The 22422-nt window shown below is 48.2% G+C and overlaps 1 protein-coding gene across 1 annotated transcript in view; it reads right to left on the minus strand.

Moving 5' to 3' along the window:
- The window catches only part of SHROOM3 (shroom family member 3), a 234543-nt gene that overhangs the window by 172556 nt on the left and 39565 nt on the right, over positions 1 to 22422 (minus strand). The window contains exon 2 of the mRNA XM_081876598.1: positions 9530 to 9684. Within this exon, the coding sequence (XP_081732724.1) occupies positions 9530 to 9684 (155 nt within the window). The remainder of the gene's footprint in view (positions 1 to 9529; positions 9685 to 22422) is intronic.

A 22422-nucleotide genomic window follows, 5' to 3' on the forward strand; every position in this document is an offset into this window, starting at 1 on the left:
GTGACAGAAGTATTACAAATGGTTCCAACCAGACCCAACAATGCGAAGCCAATGCATCTAAAAGTTCACATTTAAAGTCTGATGAAATGTCTCTGCAGCACCACCCATAGAGTGGGGGGGAAAGAGAAGAAGATGATTAATGCTGCACAAAACTAACTCGAGCAGAACATTAGCATCCGCTGCTGCGGCAAGCCCTACAAAGCTACGACTGGATTCATAATCACTGGAACCAAATCCATCTGCTAATTGATTTCATTCACAAAAGTGGGATTTAGTTGATTTGCTTTCTTGGCACTGTGTGCCAAAGCTCACATGAAGTGACATTAATGCCACAGCAAAATTAAAGGCGGGGGAGGGGGGGAAGAGAGATTAGGTTAACATGGTTTGTAAACTATTATTCTGGCATCTTGCTTTTTTTGTAAAAATGCCAGATACTCTTGAGGCATAATCCATTAACTCCTGGTAATGAAAGAAGAAATGCAATACCTGAATGAAGAATGCTAAAAAGCAGCAGGAATCTTTCCTTTGATTCAGAGGGACTCTGATTGTTAAGCTTCCTTTTCCTCCTTTAACTCCTATGCAGTGGTACCTTGGGTTACATACGCTTCAGTTTACATACGCTTCAGGTTACAGACTCTGCTTACCCAGAAATATTACCTCAGGTTAAGAAGTTTGCTTCAGGATGAGAACAGAAATCGTGCTCCGGCGGCAGTGGGAGGCCCCATTTGCTAAAGTGGTACCTCAGGTTGAGAATAGTTTCAGGTTAAGAATGGACCTCCGGAACGAATTAAGTACTTAACCCAAGGTACCACTGTATCAGGGGTAGGCAACCTAAACCCCGGGGGCTGGATCCGGCCCAATCGCCTTCTAAATCTGGCCCACGAACGGTCCGGGAATCAGCGTATTTTTACATGAGTAGAATGTGTCCCTTTATTTAAAATGCATCTCTGGGTTATTTGTGGGGTCTGCTTGGTGTTTCTACATGAGTAGAATGTGTGCTTTTATTTAAAATGCATCTCTGGGTTATTTGTGGGGCATAGGAATTCGATCTTTTTTTTTTTTTAAAATATAGTCCAGCCCACCACATGGTCTGAGGGACGATGGACAGGCCCACGGCTGAAAAAGTTTGCTGACCCCTATCCTTCTCCAGGCGCCAATACTTATGTAGGCCAAAACAGCACCATCCATTCACAAGAGACTTGGGTGAACCTCCAGGTTTGCAGAAGTATGAGAGAAAACTCCAGAAAAGAAATCCTAAGTGATGAGGCGAGAAAACAGGAAGCCTGAACCAAGTGCTCTAGGCAGAGCACACTTTTCTAAAAACCATCTGCTTCAACAAAACCATCCCACGGCCATTTTAGGAAACAAATCCCCTGCACCCCGAAAGCTACAGGAGTGCCAGCTTGGACCCACGACCGTGGGTAACCTGCTGCGTGCATGGCTCTGGCACCGAAATTTGCGAGTGCCTGGCCCCTTCATGGGGAATTTTGTGGGTGCTCGGGCACCCGGGGCCCCAGGGAGTTGGCACCTATGGAAAGCTACAATAACAAGAACGTGTGCAGAGGAGGGCAACTAAGATGATCAAGCACCTAGAAGCCAAGCCCTATGAGGAATGGTTGAAGAAGCCAGGTGTGTTTAGCCTGGAAAAGAGGCAAGTGAGAGGATAAAGGTAAAGGTAAAGGGACCCCTGACCATTAGGTCCAGTTGTGGCCGACTCTGGGATTGCGGCGCTCATCTCGCTTTCTTGGCCGAGGGAGCCGGCATACAGCTTCCAGGTCATGTGGCCAGCATGACTAAGCCGCTTCTGGCGAACCAGAGCAGTGCATGGAAACGCCATTTACCTTCCCGCCGGAGCGGTACCTATTTATCTACTTGCACTTTGACATGCTTTTCAACTGCTAGGTTGGCAGGAGCAGGGACCAAGCAAGGGGAGCTCACCCCGTCACAGGGATTCGAACCACCGACCTGCTGATCGGCAAGTCCTCGGCTCTGTGGTTTAACCCACAGTGCCACCTGCATCCCAAGTGAGAGGATAGCTATCTTCAAATATCTCAACGGCTATCACATGGAAGATGGAGCAAGCTTGTTTTCTGCTGTTCTTGAGGATAGGACTCGAACCAAGTTACAAGGAGATTTGGACTAAATATCAGGAAGAACCCTCTGACAGTAAGAGCTGTTTGGCAGTGGAATGGACTCCCTCAGAAGGCGGTGGGCTCTCCTTCCTTGGAGGTTTTTAAGCAAAGGTTGGATAGCCATCTGTCATGTATGCTTTAGCTGAGATTACTGCATTGCAGGGGGTTGGACTAGATGACCCCTGGTCCCTTCCAACTCTACAATCTATGAAGGTATGTGTGGCGTTTGCCCGTTCTTTTTAAAATGTCTGTACAGGGGGAGAGAAAGAGTTAATAGTTGGACCAATAGAAAAGCCAGAGGCAGAGCCTACCTGTTTATAAAAGGGCTTAGCTCGAGGTTGAGTGAGTGAGTGAGTGAGTGAGTGAGTGAATGAATGAATGAATGAATGAATTAGTTAGTTAGTTGGTTAGTTAGTTGGTTGGGAAAAGGCGGTTGGGAAAGCAGTTGGCAGACAGATGGAAATAGAGAGACAGTTAGTGCAGTTGGTTTTTGTGTGAGGGGAGGTAGAAGAGTTAGAGACAGAATAAAATAAGACTAAAATAAGGGTAAAGGGTAACAGTGTTTCGAATGCATTTAAAGTTTATTTGTGTTTGCAATAAACTACAGTCTTCATTGTTAACTTAAGAACCTGACTGCGACTAAGTGATTTACTGGGGAGGACCTGGTTGGTGGCAGCGGATTAGTGGTGTACGGTCAATAGTCCGTGAGACGACTGGGGGCTCTGTATGAACGCCACAGTATGACTCTAAGAAAAAATGTGAGATGAATTCTTCTTGACATCTAATTTTATAAATGAGAGAATTGGGGCAGAGGCAGAGGGAAGTAGAGGTGCCCCCAGTCATGTGAGTTCTCCTGACTGCAAGCTGAACTGGTATAGCCCAGACCAGACACAAGCTGACTACGTGAGTGTTCCTCCACAAGCCATAAATATTTGGCTTTTCAGGTAGTTATATATTCACTGCAGACGTGGGTGGCACTATGGCATAAACCACTTAGCCTCTTGTACTTGCCAATCAGAAGGTTGGCGGTTCAAATCCCCGCAACAGGGTGAGCTCCCGTTGCTCTGTCCCAGCTCCTGCCAACCTAGCAGTTCGAAAGCACGCCAGTGCGAGTAGATAAATAGGTACCACTGTGGTGGGAAGGTAAATGGTGTTTCTGTGCGTTCTGGTTTCCGTCACGGTGTTCCGTTGCACCAGAAGTGGTTTAGTCATGCTGTCCACATGACCTGGAAAGCTGTCTGCAGACAAACGCCGGCTCCCTCAGTCTGAAAAGCGAGATGATCACCGCAACCCCAAAGTCGCCTTTGACTGGACTGAACCATCCAGGGGTCCTTTACCTTTACCTTATACCTGCTGTGTTAAGTTACTGCTTGGGAAATGGTCCTTCATTCAAAGTCCATCGAGATTCCCGCTTGCCCTGCTTTGCATGACTGCTGAAACATGATAAAAATCTGTTCTCCAACACGAGTTGCAGATTACAACACCGCTCTGCGGTGGCAACATGATCAGCCCCAGAGGGGAGTGGGGGCTGGGTAGCTGGATGCACATCGCTGCTTGTGGACCTTATATATATTTATCCCATCCATCAAATGGACGTCAGCCTTTGCCCCTATTCATTTTTATCTACTGTTTTCTTTGCATGCCTTCCAATAACTGTGGTGCGCTTATGGTGACCTGAGAACTCACCTGAGTCAGCTTTGGTTTCCCCCTTCGACAGAAACCGAGGTCCGGTAGTGACTTGTCAGCTATATTGCGGAAAGTTCATGTTCCCCTATCATAAAATGCATGGTGGAGGCCAAGTGAACTGTACGGCAATAAATTAAACCAGTAGAAGTAAAGCAATATCATAAATGCACTGAAGGGTAGAAGGCAGGGCAATATGAAAGAAAAGTCAGGCCACTGGGATTTTAAGTGTATGAGGATCATAGGCAGACTTACTAAGAGGTGCTTATTTTTTCACAGCTAAACAGTATCAGTGAGCAGCACTGAGATAGGTAAACTGCTCATTAAACCAGAGCTCCTTACTAGAATTAAGGGGATGTAGGTGGTGCTGTGGTCTAAACCACAGAGCCTAGGACTTGCCGATTAGAAGGTCGGCGGTTCGAATCCCCGTGACGGGGTGAGCTCCCGTTGCTGTGTCCCAGCTGCTGCCAACCTAGCAGTTCAAAAGCATGCCAGTGCAAGTAGATAAATAGGTACCACTCCGGTGGGAAGGTAAACAGCGTTTCCGTGCACTGCTCTGGTTTCCGTCATGGTGTTCCGTTGAGCCAGAAGTGGTTTAGTCCTGCTGGCCACATGACCCAGAAAGCTGTCTGTGGACAAACGCTGGCTCCCTTGGCCTGAAAGCAAGATGACCGCCGCAACCCCATAGTCGCCTTTAACTCGACTTAATCGTCCAGGTGTCCTTTACCTTTAACTTGACTAGAATTCCACCCCCTCTGTGAATTTCTCCCTTATGTTCGCCAGATTATATATGCTGGTGAATTTTCATGAAGACTTAATTTTAATGCAAACTGATTGGAATATGGCAAACTGAAAGAAACCAAGATTGACAGATTGGACCCTCCCTAGCTTTTACTGGTGATCAATCCAGCATCCATGGTCTACTTATCGCACTACTCAGTGAACGTGACGCAAGCATTTTTGTTTATACATGGAGGTTTATCTGTCTAGAAAGAGCCAACTCCCAAACCCGCAAAACACACTTCCGCCTTATTGCTTCTGTCTGAACAGTCAAATGCGAGGAAGTAACAAATGAATCTCATCATATCCTGGCCAAAGTATCTTCTGTGAGAACAGAAGTTCAAGCGAGTTAAGGGCTTATTAAACCAACTGTTCTTTTGTGGATCATAGCCAAAATGTACTGAATGTAGGAGAGGTGTTTTGCTGTTATTTGTCAACATACAGGATACCGTATTTTTCTCTCTATAAGACACACTTTTTCCCCTCAAAAAATTAAGGGGAAATGTGTGTGTGTCTTATGGAGTGAATGCAGGCTCCATGGCTTCAGCAAAAGCAATGCAAAGCCTCCGAAGCGCAGCAGGAGCGCTCCCACCGCGCTCCGGAGGTTTCACATTGCTTTCGCTGAAGCCTGGAGAGCTTTGTGTTACTTTCGCTGAAGCCGATCCCTCTTGCTCTCCTGGCTTCACTTCGCTGGAGAGGTGCTGCATAGCTTTCCCTCTCTGCGCAGCGCCCCTTCAGTGAAGCGGGAGAAGAAATGGAAGGGGCTCCGTTTCTCCTGCTGCTTCGCTGAAGGGGTGCTGCACAGAGAGGGAGAGAATTTTTTTTCTTGTTCTCCCCCTATAAAACTAGGTGTGTCCTATGTTCGGGTGTGTCCTATAGAGCGAAAAATACGGTACTTTACTCTTATAAAACAATGCAAGCCCCCCCCCCCAAGGCAATCCTTGCTCCAGAGCGCTTTATAAGCTATTCTTGCAAAAATGCATTTCCCAACAGGCAGCAGGGAAGAATTGCACATCATGCAACACATGAGGCTACTATCCAAAATGGCAGCCTCCTGTCTAAGTACCACCCCTTTCTTGGATAATCTGTAAGCACCAACGCATAATGCGAGGTCATAACCTCTTCTATATGATCATCCATACCAGTAGCAGCCAATAATATGGAGCATGGGTGAGTAACACCCAGCATGATGACATCATAACATGGGTTAGTATATCATTCAGGGCAGGGGTCAAATGCAGTCCTCTGTTTGGTTGTCATTGACTCATTGACTGACAGGACACTGAGGAATGGTGGGAGGAACCAGCTGGGGAACCCTCAAGTGAAGATGGCTCAGAGCCTGGGGAGTGGTGGAGGGAGAAGACTGGGGGAGGTGTCAGAAGCTGAAGATGTAAGAGGGCTCAGTGAGCAGGGGGAATCTGTGGCAGACAGCAGTCCAGAATCAGAGGTAGAAGCTGAAGCAGGAGAAGAGGCAGCCAAGAGGCAGAGATGAGTTTGGCTGGTGAAGAGTCACAAGTGTCTCCCCCTCCTGCTGCAACAAGCTCCCCTCCCTCCTGGTCTCCCAGACCCTAGAGAGGAATGAAGAGGGCGGATGAGTAGTTAGCTTCACTCAGGCATAGTATCAGATTGCTTGGGGGAAACCCTGGAAAGGAAGGGACTTAGATGCCTTTGGGGAAGTGGGGACCTTCAGTCTCAGCAACTGATTCACGGGGCAAGACCTGCCACAGATAAGTTGCTGGGCTCATTAAGCCTGTTTTTGCTAAAAAAGAGTTAACTTTATGGTGCTCCTGTGCTTTTACGGGCTCTCACCATAAACACAGTCTTGAATATACCGTATTTTTCGCTCTATAAGACACACTTTTCCCCTCCTAAAAAGTAAGGGGAAATGTGTGTGCATCTTATGGAGTGAATGCAGGCGGGAGGGTCTGCTCAGCGCTCCCTTTAAAGAGCCACGTGGAGCATGTGAAGGGCTGCCCTTCTCCCTCCTCGGGGAAAAGCCCCCAAGAGCCGCACACATGCTCCACGTGCTCTTTAAAGGGAGTGCAGCTCTTGGGGGAGACTTAGCCGTGCGCAGCCTCTCCCGGGCAGGGGGATGAAGGCTGTCCTAGCTTCTTGCTTGGCCGCGCACAGCCTCTCCCGGGTAAGGGGAGCCTTCATCCCCTGCCCAGGAGAGGCTGCGCGCGGCTATCCCATAAGCCAGGACAGCCAGCGGGATCGCTGCGCTGCGATCCCACTAGCTGTCCTGGCTTCTGGGATTCAGAATATTTTTTTCTCGTTTTCCTCTTCCAAAAACTAGGTGCATCTTATGGTCTGGTGCATCTTATAGAGCAAAAAATACGGCAGCTAGCAATAGCTTCTCAGGTCATATCCACCCCATGTGTTTAAAGCACAATCAAGCCCCTTTGATTGTCCAGCAGAATCGTGGGACATGTAGTTTGCCGATGTCACAGAGTCACAATTCCCAGCTCTCTGAACAAACAACAACTCCCAGGATCCTCCAGGACTGTCAGAGTGGTATGATAGTACTTTTATTTATAAATCAGTCTGGGAAGAGTAATGCTGACCCAGGAAGTGAAGGGGTGTGGAACTGACCAATGAAAGCAAATAAGCAAAAGCTGCTTCTTTTAGGGGAGAGGCCACAAACCAGTTAACAGGGCTAAAAGAGAATCTGGAAGGTGTCCCGGGCTCTGGAAATGGCCGCACTGCTCTCACTGAGAGGAGACAGCAAACCACTTGGGCTTGGCTAACATCGGCACTGAAACTGCATGCATTCTGTTTTGTTTTGTTTTTGACCCGATTCTGACTCAGATAAGCCATTCTGGAAGCACAGTGTGCTCAGCCAGGTGAACTGCTCTGCCTCCACCTGCAGAACTCTTGCTATAAAGTGTGGGCGGGGAAAGGGAACTTAGATCTAAAAATAGACCAAATTGAAAGGGGAAAAGGGAGGGGGAGGACAGAGCCCCATGCATGGCTTCTTTCTCATGGACTGCTAACCGCCGGTGATCAGGTCGTTAGAATCGGGGTGTGGACTGGGCGGGGTGTGTGTCTTTTTTTCTATAAATGGAAGAAACTGAAGATGCACAGAGATAGGAGCAACCGATGTCACACAATCACAGAGCCATAGAATGGTAAAGTCGGAAGAGACCCAAGGGCAGGGGAGAAATCAGGCTTTATTTCACCCGGGTCAATGACCCAGTTTGGACCCCCCAGGGGGTATAGCGTGGGGGTGCCATGGCCCCGGGCGCACATTTTTGAGGGGGCACAATCAGGTGACCCCATGACAGGCATGGAGCCCTGGCAGCTGAGGTGCAATGGCAAGCAGGTTGGTCTAGTGGGCAGGTGGATGGAGGCAGAGGGTGAGGAGCCTATTGGAGGTGGGTTTCATTCATATTCCACACGGGCTCCATGTGCACACACCCCTGGTGTACCCCCCACCCCAGTCCATCAGGAGAAACAACACTTTCCCCGCCCCGGGCACCGGCAACCCACACTATGCCACTGCCTCCCCATGCATTTAGATATGCACATACACATACAGGCTGGGAACCTCACTGGCACCCCTCTGGAGGCTTCACCTGGGGCAATAATAATAATAATACCAGGCTAGGCCCCCCCCCCATAGTTATAGCACTGCCAAGGGTCACCTAGTCCAACCCCCTACAAGTTGGGAATCTCAACTAGATCATACATGACAGATGGTCATCCAAACTCTGCTTAAAAACCTCCACGGAAGGGATGTTGTGGATTAAGTACCAAGGAATTCATTTCAAAGATACGCTTCCTTAGGAGGCTGAGGTTAATAAGGAAATAATAAAGGTTTCAGCCTCAAGAACTCTGAGATCCCTTCCTTTTCTTCCTCAGTATGAATGGTATCATTGGGAAACACCAGGTGAGGCATAAAACCAACCAAGATTTACAGTCTGTGAGCCACAAAGCTTACTCGTAAGTAAGTGGCATACAGAACACAGGCTTCCTTTTGAGAAAAGGTGCACAAGATCAAGCTTCTAAGGCTGCAGTCCTATGGACATCTACCATGCATTTGGTGAGGCTTTCGTCTGAGTAAATACACACAGGATCAGCTGCTGGGTTCTTCTTTTAATGCACCTCCACCCTCCTCTTTGAAGGAGAATTATTTTTCTCCCCAACAGCCTGGACTTTCTCAATATGAGCAGTATTGTTGAGAGACACCAGGTAAGGAGGCGTAAAGCCAGTACAGCACATGGTATTTCTGCCTGTTGTAGCACCATTAAGCGGCCGGCCTGCCAAGACCCTGAGCAATGTTCAAGTGGTCCATCAGAAAAAACGTGTTGAAATCACTGCCATTATATTTAGACTCATTCTCAGCTATCTGGATTGTATTTATGAAACAAAGAGGCTAGGTGAGCAACAATGATCCCTAGGTATTTGATAGCCACATAATTTTAGCAAGCACCACAAGAACTGTGACAGAATTGCAATGGTACGTGTCAGGGAACTGCCATCGGCTCAGGGGCGAGAGGGGAAAAGGCGGATGGATTACCGAGAGCCCCCAAAGATCGTGGGAAGCAGCACTTCCTCAGCAGAGGAAGGCAGCCACGCCTCTAGTGGGGAGGAGATGCAGGGCTCGGAGGAGGCAAGGCGGGGCCAGGACACCTTGCCTGAGCAAAGCGGGGAGGAGGGAGGTCCCCCTTTACCCAAGCCTTCCTTGCGCAGTAGGCTTCTGCGCAGAGAGGGGAGGCGCAGACGGGGGGGGGGGTCAAGAAACTACTCTGCTGGGGAAGATTTAAGGACCGCCCACTCTCAGATTCTGCCAGTGAATGAGCAAGACATGGAACAGAGACACTCTGAATTGTAAAGGTTTTTAGCACCAATAATAAAGCTTTAGAACAGACAAGTGTACCCCTTACAGTACGCAACAACCCTTTGCACCTCTATCGTGGCTTACGCTTACCTACCTGCGGACAAGCAGTTTCAATTTCTTGCACGAGCCTTTCACTAAAGAGATGGCTTTCTGCCTGGAACTGCTGAGCTCCACCTCGTTGATGTTCACCACTTCATCTCCAGGCTGCAGCTGAGAGTTCAATAAATCTGCTTTCCCTCCTTCTTCAATCTGGATTGGGGGGTGGGGGTGGGGGCACAAGGAGAGAAACAGAACAATGGTTTCAACAGGATTGCTTTTTGCCACGCGCTCCTTCCTCCCACCCTAGAGAAATTAATGAAATTGTTGTGGACGTTCAAACTTATTTCTACATGCCGCACGAATATAAAGTTGTTGTTCTCAGCCCTGCTGAAAGTTGACTCAGTTCTCAGCCCCAAAGCTCTTGCAAGATTTCCAGAAACAATATTTCGCAGCCTCCTTTGGCCGGTTCCCCCCACCCTAGTGCTCAGTTGTTCCTACTGTTAGGAAGCACAGATCTCACAGGGAATTCTATCTGTCACCAGATCCTAATACAGTGGTACCTCCAGTTACATGCGCTTCAGGTTACATACACTTCAGGTTACAGACTCTGCTAACCCAGAAATAGTGCTTCAGGTTAAGCACTTTGCTTCAGGATGAGAACGGAAAACGTGCTCCGGTGGCGCGGCAACAGCAAGAGGCCCCATTAGCTAAAGTGGTGCTTCAGGTTAAGAACAGTTTCAGGTTAAGTACGGACCTCCAGAACGAATTAAGTACTTAATCTGAGGTACCACTGTACAGTATTGTCGGGTTTCAGTTGTGCCTCATTTGTTTCAGTACTTAAGAAATATCAAGAGATGGTGCAATGTATCTGCCAAGTTGAATTGTTCTACCCAGTTTAACAATTTTCTTTCTTTCTTTCTTTCTTTCTTTCTTTCTTTCTTTCTTTCTTTCTCAGAACCGTTTGTTTGCAAGGAAACAGCCTGAACCTTGAAACCAAAAGTCAACAAGACGCAGAAATCAGAATGTGCCAGGACTCCTTAGCTTGGCGCTTCTGGCCTGAAGTGGAACAAAACTTCCTGAAACATATGCGATGTGGCCTGTCAGACTGGGGCCGGTATTTTAGAACCAAGCTGTACGATCAAAAGAGTCACGTGGTACGACTTCTTGTTGGGCTGTGCCAATTCAAACTGCAGGTGGGGGGGGGGAACTGCGAGGAGAAATCTGCAGGCAGATTAAGTGACACTGCACCATTGCACTTTGGCATCACTTTACTTACTGAAAAAGTCCAATCTTTTTGCCGAAAGTGGGTTTGTTGAGTAAGGCTTCCCAATCAACTATTATTATGCAGTCCGAATTTGCTGATTAGTGACTGAATTGCACCAGAAAATTGTAACGGTCCAAAAGCACTCTTTGATAGTACTTACTTTATTTTATTAAATGTGTATACTACCCTTCATCTGAAGATCTTAGGGTGGTTCACAGCATAAAAAGGCAAAATAAAAACACAAAATACATAATAGAAACAAGAGCAAGAACAAAACAAAAGAATAACCCACTGCCCCCCCCCAAATAAACACACATACTTAAAAGGGTAAAAGGATGTCATTCAGTCAAAGGCCTGGTTGAAGAGGAACATTCTCACCTGGTGCCTAAAGGTGTATAATGAAGGTGCCAGGTGAACCTCGCTGGGGAGAGCATTCCACAAATGGGGAGCCACGACAGAAAAGGGCCGTTTTCGTGTTGCCATCCTCTGGACCTCTTGCAGAGGAAGCACATGAAGAAGGGCCTCAGAGGACGATCACACGGTCCAGGTTGGTTCATATGTTTATGAGACTAACAGTGAGCTTGAGAAGTTCCACACATTACATAAGAAAGCTGTGCATCAATATATCGCTTCAGTTTGGCTCCTATGCGTATACTATATAAACCAGTTGTCTTTATCCACCTGGATAAAAATACAGTGCTACCTCGGGTTAAGTACTTAATTCGTTCCAGAGGTCCGTTCTTAACCTGAAACTGTTCTTAACCAGAAGCACCACTTTAGCTAATGGGGCCTCCTGCTGCCGCCGCACTGCCAGAGCACGATTTCTGTTCTCATCCTGAAGCAAAGTTCTTAACCTGAGGTACTATTTCTGGGTTAGCGGAGTCTGTAACCTGAAGCGTCTGTAACCAGAAGCGTATGTAACCACTGTATATAGTAAAGTTGAAGCTAGCCTGTCAAGTTGGTTGATTTACTCCTGTGCTTTTTATTATTAACAATCAATCAATCAATCAATCAATCGGCTTTTTAGTGATGTCTCAAGGCAAATAACAAACATAAAATCAGCTAAAAAGAGTTTTAAAAATAGTAAAGGTTTCTGGTATTTGGGGGACTTTAAGGAGAAACTCTCCTGCTGATCGCAGTGACCTATAGGATATATAAGGGATATGTTGTGTTAAAGATCACCAAGGGCTAGGGCTGAAGCTGAGCTGAAGTGAGTTCACTCAAAATTAGATCACCCCCTGGGTTTCCGACAGCATCTTTGAGCTTCCAGTGTGGAGAGCCAGTGTGGTGTAGTGGTTAAGAGCGGTAGTCTCGTAATCTGGGGAACTGGGTTCGCGTCTCCGCTCCTGCACATGCAGCTCCTTGGGCTAATCACACTTCGGTGAAGTCTCTCAGCCCCACTCACCTCACAGAGTGTTTGTTGTGGGGGAGGAAGGGAAAGGAGAATGTTAGCCGCTTTGAGACTCCTTAAAGTGAAAGGCGGGATATCAAATCCAAACTCTTCTCTTCTTCTTCTTCTTCCAGTGCACTGCAGTTTAAACAGGGCCATATTCTGAAAATAAACCTGGAAGAAGTATTTGCATTTAGGGTGTGGTGTCAACCCCAAGACAACAGCAGTGCTCAGATTCAGCAAGTGACGTCCTATGATACACAACTCTACCTTCAGCCAACGTCACCATGTTTGCAAAGGCAAACAAAAGCCCAGCGGCAGACACCACCTATTTCACCAAGCAGCTGTTTCAACAGACAGACTGGGAAACAGTGAAACCAGGAAACATGAAACGCAGCACGCCAACATGAGACCTTGCCAGGAAAGAAAAGTAAAGAGTTGGGATTGGTCTTTTGATCTCAGGGTAGCAAGACTGGCCAAGAGAAGGAAGTCTATTCTAGGCTTTGGGATCTAGGTGAACATTAGCCTAAAAACCCGTGAATCCCACAGGCTCCTGAGCAACCAATGAAATAACTGGATGTGAGAGATGCAAATTTAAATTCCTACTCAGTGTCAGGTGGCGGGTGTTGGGTACAGGTCTGCAATAACTCACAAGGTGTCCATGAAGTTAACTCTTTATTCAAAGAAACAAAACAGCTCAGGCCTGGTGAGCACAACAACTCAACTTCATGGTGAGTCCCGGCACCTATTTTTCTTGAAAAAAAGCACTGGTGGGAATGAGTTCCATAGTTTAACTATAAGAACATCCATTGTTTTCAACAAGAACTACAGAGTTGACTGAGTCTGCTATGGGCAATTCCAGAGAGGGAAAGCTGAAGGAAATAGCTCAGTAGACATCTTTTGAAGCCCACACTGCAAAGGAGGTGGTGATATCGGCACACTGGAAGGAGGTCTCAGAACATTTGGAGTACCACTAGATGCTAAAACAAAATTCTGAACCAAAAGTTTTCACTTATCCCCAATGTGGATACGGTAATATCTGTTAACAGTTGTCTGCATTGTGTTTTCTGCAGATACACCGTGGTAAGGTAAGGAGACAGTGACATAAAATGATTTAGCTATTATATATTGTTGTTTAGTCGTTTAGTTGTGTCCGACTCTTCGTGACCCCCTGGACCAGAGCACGCCAGGCATTCCTGTCTTCCACTGCCTCCCACAGTTTGGTCAAACTCATGCTGGTAGCTTCGAGAACACTGTCCAACCATCTCGTCCTCTGTCATCCCCTTCTCCTTGCGCCCTCCATCTTTCCCAGCATCAGGGTCTTTTCCAGGGAGTCTTCTCTTCTCATAAGGTGGCCAAAGTATTGGAGCCTCAGCTTCAGGATCTGTCCTTCCAGTGAGCACTAAGGGCTGATTTCCTTAAGAATGGATAGGTTTGATCTTCTTGCAATCCATGGGACTCTCAAGAGTCTCCTCCAGCACCATAATTCAAAAGCATCAATTCTTTGGCGATCAGCCTTCTTTATGGTCCAGCTCTCACTTCCATACGTCACTACTGGGAAAACCATATCTTTAACTACACGGACCTTTGTTGGCAAGGTGATGTCTCTGCTTTTTTAAGATGCTGTCTAGGTTTGTCATTGCGCTATTATATATACAAATGTGCAAATGAGATATTATCTATTTGGATTTTTTTGCTAAGTATTATATAGCAATCATAGGTAGCTACTTCATAAGGATTTGGACCATTTGTCCACCTAATTCAGTACTGTCTACTTTGACTAGCAGCAGGTCTCCAGGATTTCAGAGAAGGGATCCTCTAGGTCCCACCTGGAGATGGCAGGGTTTGGACTAGGGGACCTTCTACATGCCAGGCTGATGCCGTGTATTATGAGTAACAGCCTCATAAATGCAACAAAATGGGAAAGGCAACCTATAATTTCTGCATACCTTGACATTTTGAAAGGAAATCTGATCTGGAAGGAAGAAGGAGTGCTGAGGGCCACAGCAACTGCCCTGCTCTTCTCCAAGATAATTGTGGCAAAACAACCAGCACAAATGAACTGCTGGTGCTGATAATACACTATCTGCAGGAAATAGCTTTTTTAAAAATAAAAATAAAAATAAAACTAACATAATGAGAGAGCGACTTGTGTGGTTGCATGAAAAAGTTGCAGATTTATATTTGAGTTTCTCTCACAGTGGTCATGAAGACTAGAAACCTGCTAGAAAACAAAATTTGCTGCCGGCATCAAAGGTGTAAACGGGATTGTGCTTCCTTATCTGACTCCTTGTGGCGACTCTGAATTCTTAATCCAATAGCAGAAAGAAGGCTTAGCCCTTAAGTTGATTTTCCACCTGCATGAGCAGAGTCATTCCTGGCTCCACGAGAGATTTCTCTTTAGGAAGCAAAGAGAAGCTCCTTCTCTTCATCTCCTTACTAAACAAAGATTGAGTATAAATATGAAAACAAGGAAAGCATCAAATGTTGAAGCAGCATTTCTTGCTCAATGACCAGGTAAGGTAATATATGTATTAACTCTGCTAAGACAATCAAACTGCCGCAGCAGCAGGACACAAATTCTATATTTAGTAACTGATATGAAATTAAATATATTATATATTTTGACCACTGCTGCCGCTTTGCCGTGCGTGTGGGGAGGGCTTCCCCCTGCTAGCCCATTCTCCATCTTGGGCTTGGGGACGGGCCCCAGACACCACCTCAGCATAAAAGACTCCAAGTAGGCCCGGGACACTGCTGCTGCCGCTTTGCCGGTGAGTCTTGGGGAGGACCGCTCCCCCTGCAAGCCCATTCTCCATCTTGGGCCTGGGGGCGGGCCCCAGACTCCATCTCAGCATATAAGGCTTCAAGGAGGCCTTGGAACACCACTGCTGCCGCTTTGCCGTGCGTGTGGGGAGGGCTTCCCCCTGCTAGCCCATTCTCCATCTTGGGCTTGGGGACGGGCCCCAGACACCACCTCAGCATAAAAGACTCCAAGTAGGCCCGGGACACTGCTGCTGCCGCTTTGCCGGTGAGTCTTGGGGAGGACCGCTCCCCCTGCAAGCCCATTCTCCATCTTGGGCCTGGGGGCGGGCCCCAGACTCCATCTCAGCATATAAGGCTTCAAGGAGGCCTTGGAACACCACTGCTGCCGCTTTGCCGTGCGTGTGGGGAGGGCTTCCCCCTGCTAGCCCATTCTCCATCTTGGGCTTGGGGACGGGCCCCAGACTCCACCCCAGCATAAAAGACTCCAAGGAGGCCCGGAACACTGCTGCTGCCGCTTTGCCGGTGAGTCTTGGGGAGGACCGCTCCCCCTGCAAGCCCATTCTCCACCTTGGGCCTGGGGGCGGGCCCCAGACTCCACCTCAGCATATAAGGCTTCAAGGAGGCCTCGGAACACCACTGCTGCCGCTTCGCCGTGCGTGTGGGGAGGGCTTCCCCCTGCAGGCCCACTCTCCATCAGGCCTTGGGGCGGGGCCTACGCTCATCACTGCCGCACCTTTGGGGACATTGGTGCTGCGGCAGCGGTTGTTTGAAGTGTTTTTATATGTTTTAAACTGTGTGGGTTTTTTGTTTTGTTTTGCTTTGTTGTACCACCATAAGCGGTGATTTTTATCCATGTATTTTTATTTTGTTTTGGTCTATTTTGGGTTGGGGTGGGGTGGTTGTGGAGTGGGGTGGGGATCGGCTTTATTTTCGTATAATTGTTTTTGTTTGTTTGCTTTTATATTCTGTAAATGGAGGTGAGCCTGAGGCTTGGGATTCCTACTGTGGAGGGGCAAGGGAGGTATGGCGGTGGGGGCAGATGTCATAGGCGAAGGGGATCGAGATACGGATATGCTCGTACCCCTTCCAATCTGCGCCCCATCCCGAGAGACGAGGGTAGGGTGAGCAAGGATTACTCACCTCCGTCACTGGTGTTGTGCAATGCCAGGTCTATAGGCAACAAAACCGCCACCCTGCGAGATTTCTTCACCTCGCAGGGGGTTGACCTGGCATGTGTGACTGAGACCTGGGTGCGCGAAGGGGATACTGTTACCTTACGAGAGATGGCGCCCCCGGGTTTCTCCGTCCTCCACCAGTCGCGGACTGTGGGCCGGGGGGGAGGGGTGGCGTTATTAATCCGGGAAGATTGTCCTTTCAGGGCTCTACCATCGCCATCGATCCCCGGCATTGAATGTGTTGGCCTAGTGTGGGGCTCCGAGGTGAGCTTGGCTGTCTGGCTGGTGTACCGGCCACCCAGCGCACCAGCAGCCACCCTGTCAGGCCTGCTGGAGGCGGTGGCCGGCTGGGCCTTGGAGTTCCCTAACCTATTGGTATTGGGGGACTTCAACATCCATGCTGATGCCACTCCCTCCTCGCAGGCTCTGGACCTGGTGTCTTCCATGGCGACACTAGGGCTCTCCCAGTTTGTTTCGGGCCCCACACATCAAGCAGGCCACACGCTGGATCTGATCTTTGGCATCGGTATAGATGTGATCATGTTTCCTTCGATGAAGGTGCCATGGTCTGATCACTATGCCCTGAAAGCCAGGATTGACGTTCCACCCCCACCCTGCTTGGGTGGCGAGCCAATTTGGGCTCGCCCGCAAAGGCTGATGGACCCTGATAGATTCCGTCAAGCCTTGCGGGACCTTTCTCCCCCTGGCGACTCATTGACTGAGCTTGTTGAGGCCTGGAATACCCAGCTCCTGGCAGCCATCAATGAGATCGCACCTAAGCGCCCTCTGCGACCCCGCAGAAACCGGGCTCCCTGGTTTACCGAGGAGCTCCGGAAAATGAAGCGGGACCTCAGACGGCTAGAGCGAGTATGGCGGGGTGCCCGTGACGGAGCCTCAAGAACATCTTATAGGGTTTTTATGAAAACCTATGAGATGGCAGTGAAGGCCGCTAAGAAGTCTTACTTCTCGGCCTCCATTGCATCCGCTAGCTCTCGCCCGGCGCAATTATTTAGTATAATTCGGTCTTTAACGTCCCTCGAAGGACAGCCAAATTTAAATAACAATTTGACACACAGCTGTGAGGCATTTGCGAGCTTTTTTGCGGAGAAGGTCTTGTTGCTCCGCCATGACCTCCCTGCCAATTTGGATACAATAAAGGAACTGGAGGCCCCTCGACTGTCCTCGGGTCCAGTATTGGACCACTTTGACCGGATATCCCCAGCCGATGTGGACAGACTCCTCCGAGCTGGAAAGCCCACCACATGTCCTCTCGACCCGTGCCCGTCCTGGCTGATTAGAGCGTGTCCAGACGAGGTGCGGGCCCCCCTGGGGGATATCATCAATCTGTCCCTTGGCACCGGGACATTCCCAGGGGAACTGAAGGAGGCAGTGGTGCGCCCGCTCTTAAAGAAAACATCATTAGATCCCTTAGATCTATCCAATTACCGCCCGGTTTCGAATCTTCCATTCCTGGGTAAGGTGATTGAGAGAGCGGTTGCTGAACAGCTTGGTAGGTTTCTGGATGAAACATCGGCTCTGGATCCATTCCAGTCCGGCTTCCGCGCTGGTCATGGGACTGAGACGGCTCTGGTCGCCCTAACAGATGATCTCCGCAGGCAGCTGGATCGAGGCGGGTCAGGGCTGCTGATTCTTCTAGACCTGTCAGCAGCCTTCGACATGGTCGATCACGAACTCCTGGACCACCGCCTTGCCGACGTGGGGATCCAGGGCACAGTCCTTCAATGGCTGCGCTCGTTTCTCTCCGGTCGGGGACAGAGGGTGGCGCTTGGGGGGGAATTGTCATCCCACCACTCCTTGGTGTGTGGTGTGCCCCAGGGTGCAATACTCTCCCCAATGCTTTTTAACATCTTTATGCGCCCCCTCGCCCAGCTTGTCCGGAGTTTTGGGCTGGGCTGCCATCAGTATGCTGATGACACCCAACTCTATCTGTTGATGGACGGCCACCCGGACTCTGCCCCAGACACACTGATCAGATGCTTGGAGGCTGTGGCTGGATGGTTACGTGGGAGCCGGCTGAAGTTAAATCCTTCGAAGACAGAGGTCCTCTGGCTGGGACGGGACGACAGGGGGCTGAGGGGGCAACTCCCATCTCTTGCGGGGGTGCAATTAGTGCCAGCACCGTCCGTTAAGAGTTTGGGTGTAATCTTCGATACCTCCCTCTCCATGGAGGCGCAGATTGCAGCTATAACAAAGGCGGCATTCTTTCATCTCCGCCAAGCTAAGCAGTTGGCTCCTTACCTCTCACGCCCTGACCTAGCCACTGTGATCCACGCGACGGTCACCTCCAGACTGGATTATTGTAACTCGCTCTACGTGGGGCTGCCCTTGAGACTGACCCAGAAACTCCAGCGGGTGCAAAATGCTGCAGCGAGACTCCTTACGGGGTCTTCGCTTAGAGATCACATTCATCCGGTGCTATACCAGCTGCACTGGCTCCCGGTGGAGTACAGGATCAGGTTTAAGGTGCTGGTTTTAACCTTCAAAGCCCTATACGGCCTAGGGCCCTCGTACCTACGGGACCGCCTCTCCTGGTATGCCCCACAGAGGAACTTACGATCTTCAAATAAAAACATCTTGAAGGTCCCAAGCCACAGAGAGGTTAGGCTGGCCTCAACTAGAGCCAGGGCTTTTTCGGCTGCGGCTCCAACCTGGTGGAACGCTCTCTCACAAGAGACAAGGGCCCTGCAGGACTTGACATCTTTCCGCAGGGCCTGCAAGACAGAGCTGTTCCACCTGGCCTTTGGTCAGGGCGCAGCCTGACTCCCTCCTCTGGCAATCTTTACAAAACTTTAGTTTATGGTTGCCATCAATTTTGATTTTAATTCATTTTAATCCATTTTTATAATGTTTTATAATGTTGTACTGTTTTAGTGTTGTTAGCCGCCCTGAGCCCGGCTTCGGCTGGGGAGGGCGGGATATAAATAAAATTTATTATTTATTATTATTATTATTATTATTATTATTCCTGCTAGTCACAAGAAGCAGCAAATGGCTCTATAGGGCATCAGATTTTCTCACCAGAAATCTGGCCTGGCATCTGCATTCTGTATCAACACCAATTTTTGCCTGGCCTTTGAAAAGACACAGTCAGGGTGTCTGGACACAGTGGAAGAGAATGCAATTGTAGGAAGAGGAGGATTTAGAGAAGCGTGACAGGTTCAGTCGCCCTGGGTGCAGAGTCTGGGGGTGCCACAAGGGGGCTCTGCAACTATGAGCTAGAATGGAAGGCGGGGAGGACCAAATTTGGGGGTTGCATAGGGTGCTGTTAAAATTTGAAACCTAAAGGTCTGCCTTTGCGTCAGGTCTGGAGAGTGTAAAGGAGGGCTGACTGAGTTCAGGCACTGTAACCTTCGGCAAAAAGACTCTTTAAGGTGGCAGTGCCACAGTTGTATTCTCTTCCATTGTCTCCAAACACCTCAGATGGCACACGGGGTCGCTTGGTGAGGCTGCATTTTAAATTGCATTTTAACCTGTATTTTAAATTGGGGTTTTTTCCCCCCCATTATGTTTTTATTGTAATTTTACTGGTGTTAGCTGCCCTGAGCCCGGCTCCAGCTGTGGAGGGTGGGGTATAAATAAAATGTATTATTATTATTATTATTATTATTATTAATATTATTACCTTGCAATGCAGATTTGAAAAAAAGAAGGCAACATATGGGATAGTTGGGACTTTGCTTGCTGCAACGGTCCCCCCCCCCTCCAGTTGTCCTGAATGTTTTTCACGCCCAGCCAACCATCTGGCCTGGATCCATCAAAACCCTACAGCCATCAGGATTAGCCAACACGTCCCCTGTGAATTTGCCTACATCACCACATCTGATGACAGCAAATGTTATGTACTGTATTCAGTGGTCTGTGTTTGCCTGAGCTTGAGTTCTGGACTAAGGATTCTGGGCCCCTGTGTTCCAAATCGATACATGATATCCAATCACAGAACTTTTCAGGATTTGGGCCTCTGCCATTGGCCCTTGAACTCTGGGTTATAATTCGCAGCTTGGAAGTTTAGACAGCCAATCACGATGGGAGTGGGAGTGGCCCAGGACTTCAGAAATGTATATAAGCAGTTGCTTTGTCCAGTTCTGTTAGTTCAATAAAGGTTCTTGCTGTTATCACTGTGTCTTGCCTCATGGGAACCCACCTACACTTCAGCAAGTTGCCTGAATTAATCCCACCCCAGATAAGCACATCAGGGTTGGTCAGCCAACCAGCCTGGGACTCTGATCTTCTGCCAGCACTGGCATTGAGGGACAGCTTTCTCCGCCATGCCTGAGAGCAGCAAGCTAGCTTAGGGGACACCAAGCGGTTGAGTAGAACATACAGCTCTGCCCTCCAGCAAGAGCCACTGCCTGAGCCATCCTGCGTAATGGAAGGTTCAGCTCTATTGCTGCAAGTTCTTCTTTGAGAGCCAGCGTGGTGTAGTGGTTAAGAGCGGTAGACTCGTAATCTGGGGAACCGGGTTTGCATCTCCGCTCCTCCACATGCAGCTGCTGGGGGACCTTGGGCTAGTCACACTTCTCTGAAGTCTCTCAGCCCCACTCACCTCACATCTACTTTTTAATTTGAATTCAGCCTGATCTTTTATTTCCCTTCTCTTCCCTCCCCCTCCCCTTTTTATGAAGATCACCCACTCTGAGACCCCACAGTTAATTCTCCCATGGCCTCCTCGCTGGCCCAAGTAGGACCAATTCAGCCAGCTAGCCCTGGGGGTTATCTAATGCTTATTTCCACTAAACTCATTTTTGATTTTTGAATTTTATTGTTATTCATGTTTTTATACTGTATTTTACGCTGCTTTTATAATTGTTTTAATTTTGTTGTTAGCCGCCCTGAGCCCGGTTTTTGAATCGGGAAGGGCGGGGTATAATTTTATTATTATTATTATTATTATTATTATTATTATTATTACTCTGCAACAGCCTGCCTGCCACTGACTTCTGAAGCAGCCGCATTAGCAAAACGGCCCCAGTGGTTACACTGTGCAAACATCTGCAGGGGTTAAATAGAATCTTTAATCTGATAAATGGATCTGGTTGTACTTTTTATAGAGTAGCTGCAGCTCAGCAGCATTCCGCAACAGTTGCTGCTTGGATAGGCAGTTTGGGCACCATCACCAAAATATAGAAAAGGCAGATTGGCACAGTTAACAACAAACGTATTTAAAATGGTAGAAGGAGCCTGCTTGGTGGGGACACAGCTGCTGTGCTTAGCTTCCTGGGAGCAGTATCACGGTTGCTTAAGGCAAGAGGTGAAGGGGAGTCCACAAATACCAGCAGGGGCACCAGATTGTCTCTGCCAGGGCACCCACATTAACCTCCCTCATGCTTCATCTCCCCCCTCCCATTAAGAGGTATAAATTGTGGGATTGTAGTAAAAAATTTTAAAAAAATGGGAAATGATATACAATGAGTTGAAGAAAATGTTCCAATTAACATTTGTACAAAAGCCTGAAGCTTTCTTGTTAGGGATTGTAGGAAAAGACCTGCCAAGGAAATTAAAAAACATTTTCATGTACGCGACAACAGCGGCAAGAGTCTTAATAGCGCAAGGATGGAAGAATGAAGAAATCCCGACTAAAGAACTGTGGCAAGAGAAATTGATGGACTATGCGGAATTGGCAGAATTGACGCATAAACTACGTGACAAGGATAACTGTGATTTTAAAGAAGAATGGGAACCTTTTACGAAGTGTTTAAAGAAACAACAAAATGAACTGGACTCCTTGGCAGGTTTTGAATAAACACTCACAAATTCTTTATTGGTAACATACAGATAGATAAATTGAGGATCTTTACAATTTTATAACATGCAGAGAATAACATGTGTTGAGAAACCAGAGAGAGGAGCTGAGGTAAGTCTCGGAGAGGGGTGGGAGGGTGCGTTTTTCCTTTTGGGGGGGGGAATGTGGATGATGTATTTTTGATAAACTGTTATGTTGAAATCCCTAATAATAAAATATTTTAAAAGAGGTATAAATTCCACTACCAGAGAGCTAGGAGGCTCTGCCCCACTAGTTGAGCAACTTCTAGAAAATGGGATCCCTAGAATCTGTACAAACGGCAAACTAGGAACCAGACAAGGACCAGAAAGTAGGGACTGTGACGGTTATATAGGGACAGCAACCCTGGATCCAACCTCACTGGAGCCGCCATTTGTAAGGCCAACCACAACTCAGGCATGCTAGCTCTGCTCTTGACATCTCTTGTATTTGGGTGTGTGCATTCCATGTCCCTTCTCAAAACAAACAGAGGCCATCTTCCAAAGGGCAATACTTCCGTTTCCACAAACTCAAGATGCCTTTGGGCTTGCATTGCTCAAAGACCAGTCCTGTC

Source organism: Podarcis erhardii, assembly GCF_964252035.2.
Source record: "Podarcis erhardii genome assembly, chromosome: 9".
NCBI lineage: Eukaryota > Metazoa > Chordata > Lepidosauria > Squamata > Lacertidae > Podarcis > Podarcis erhardii.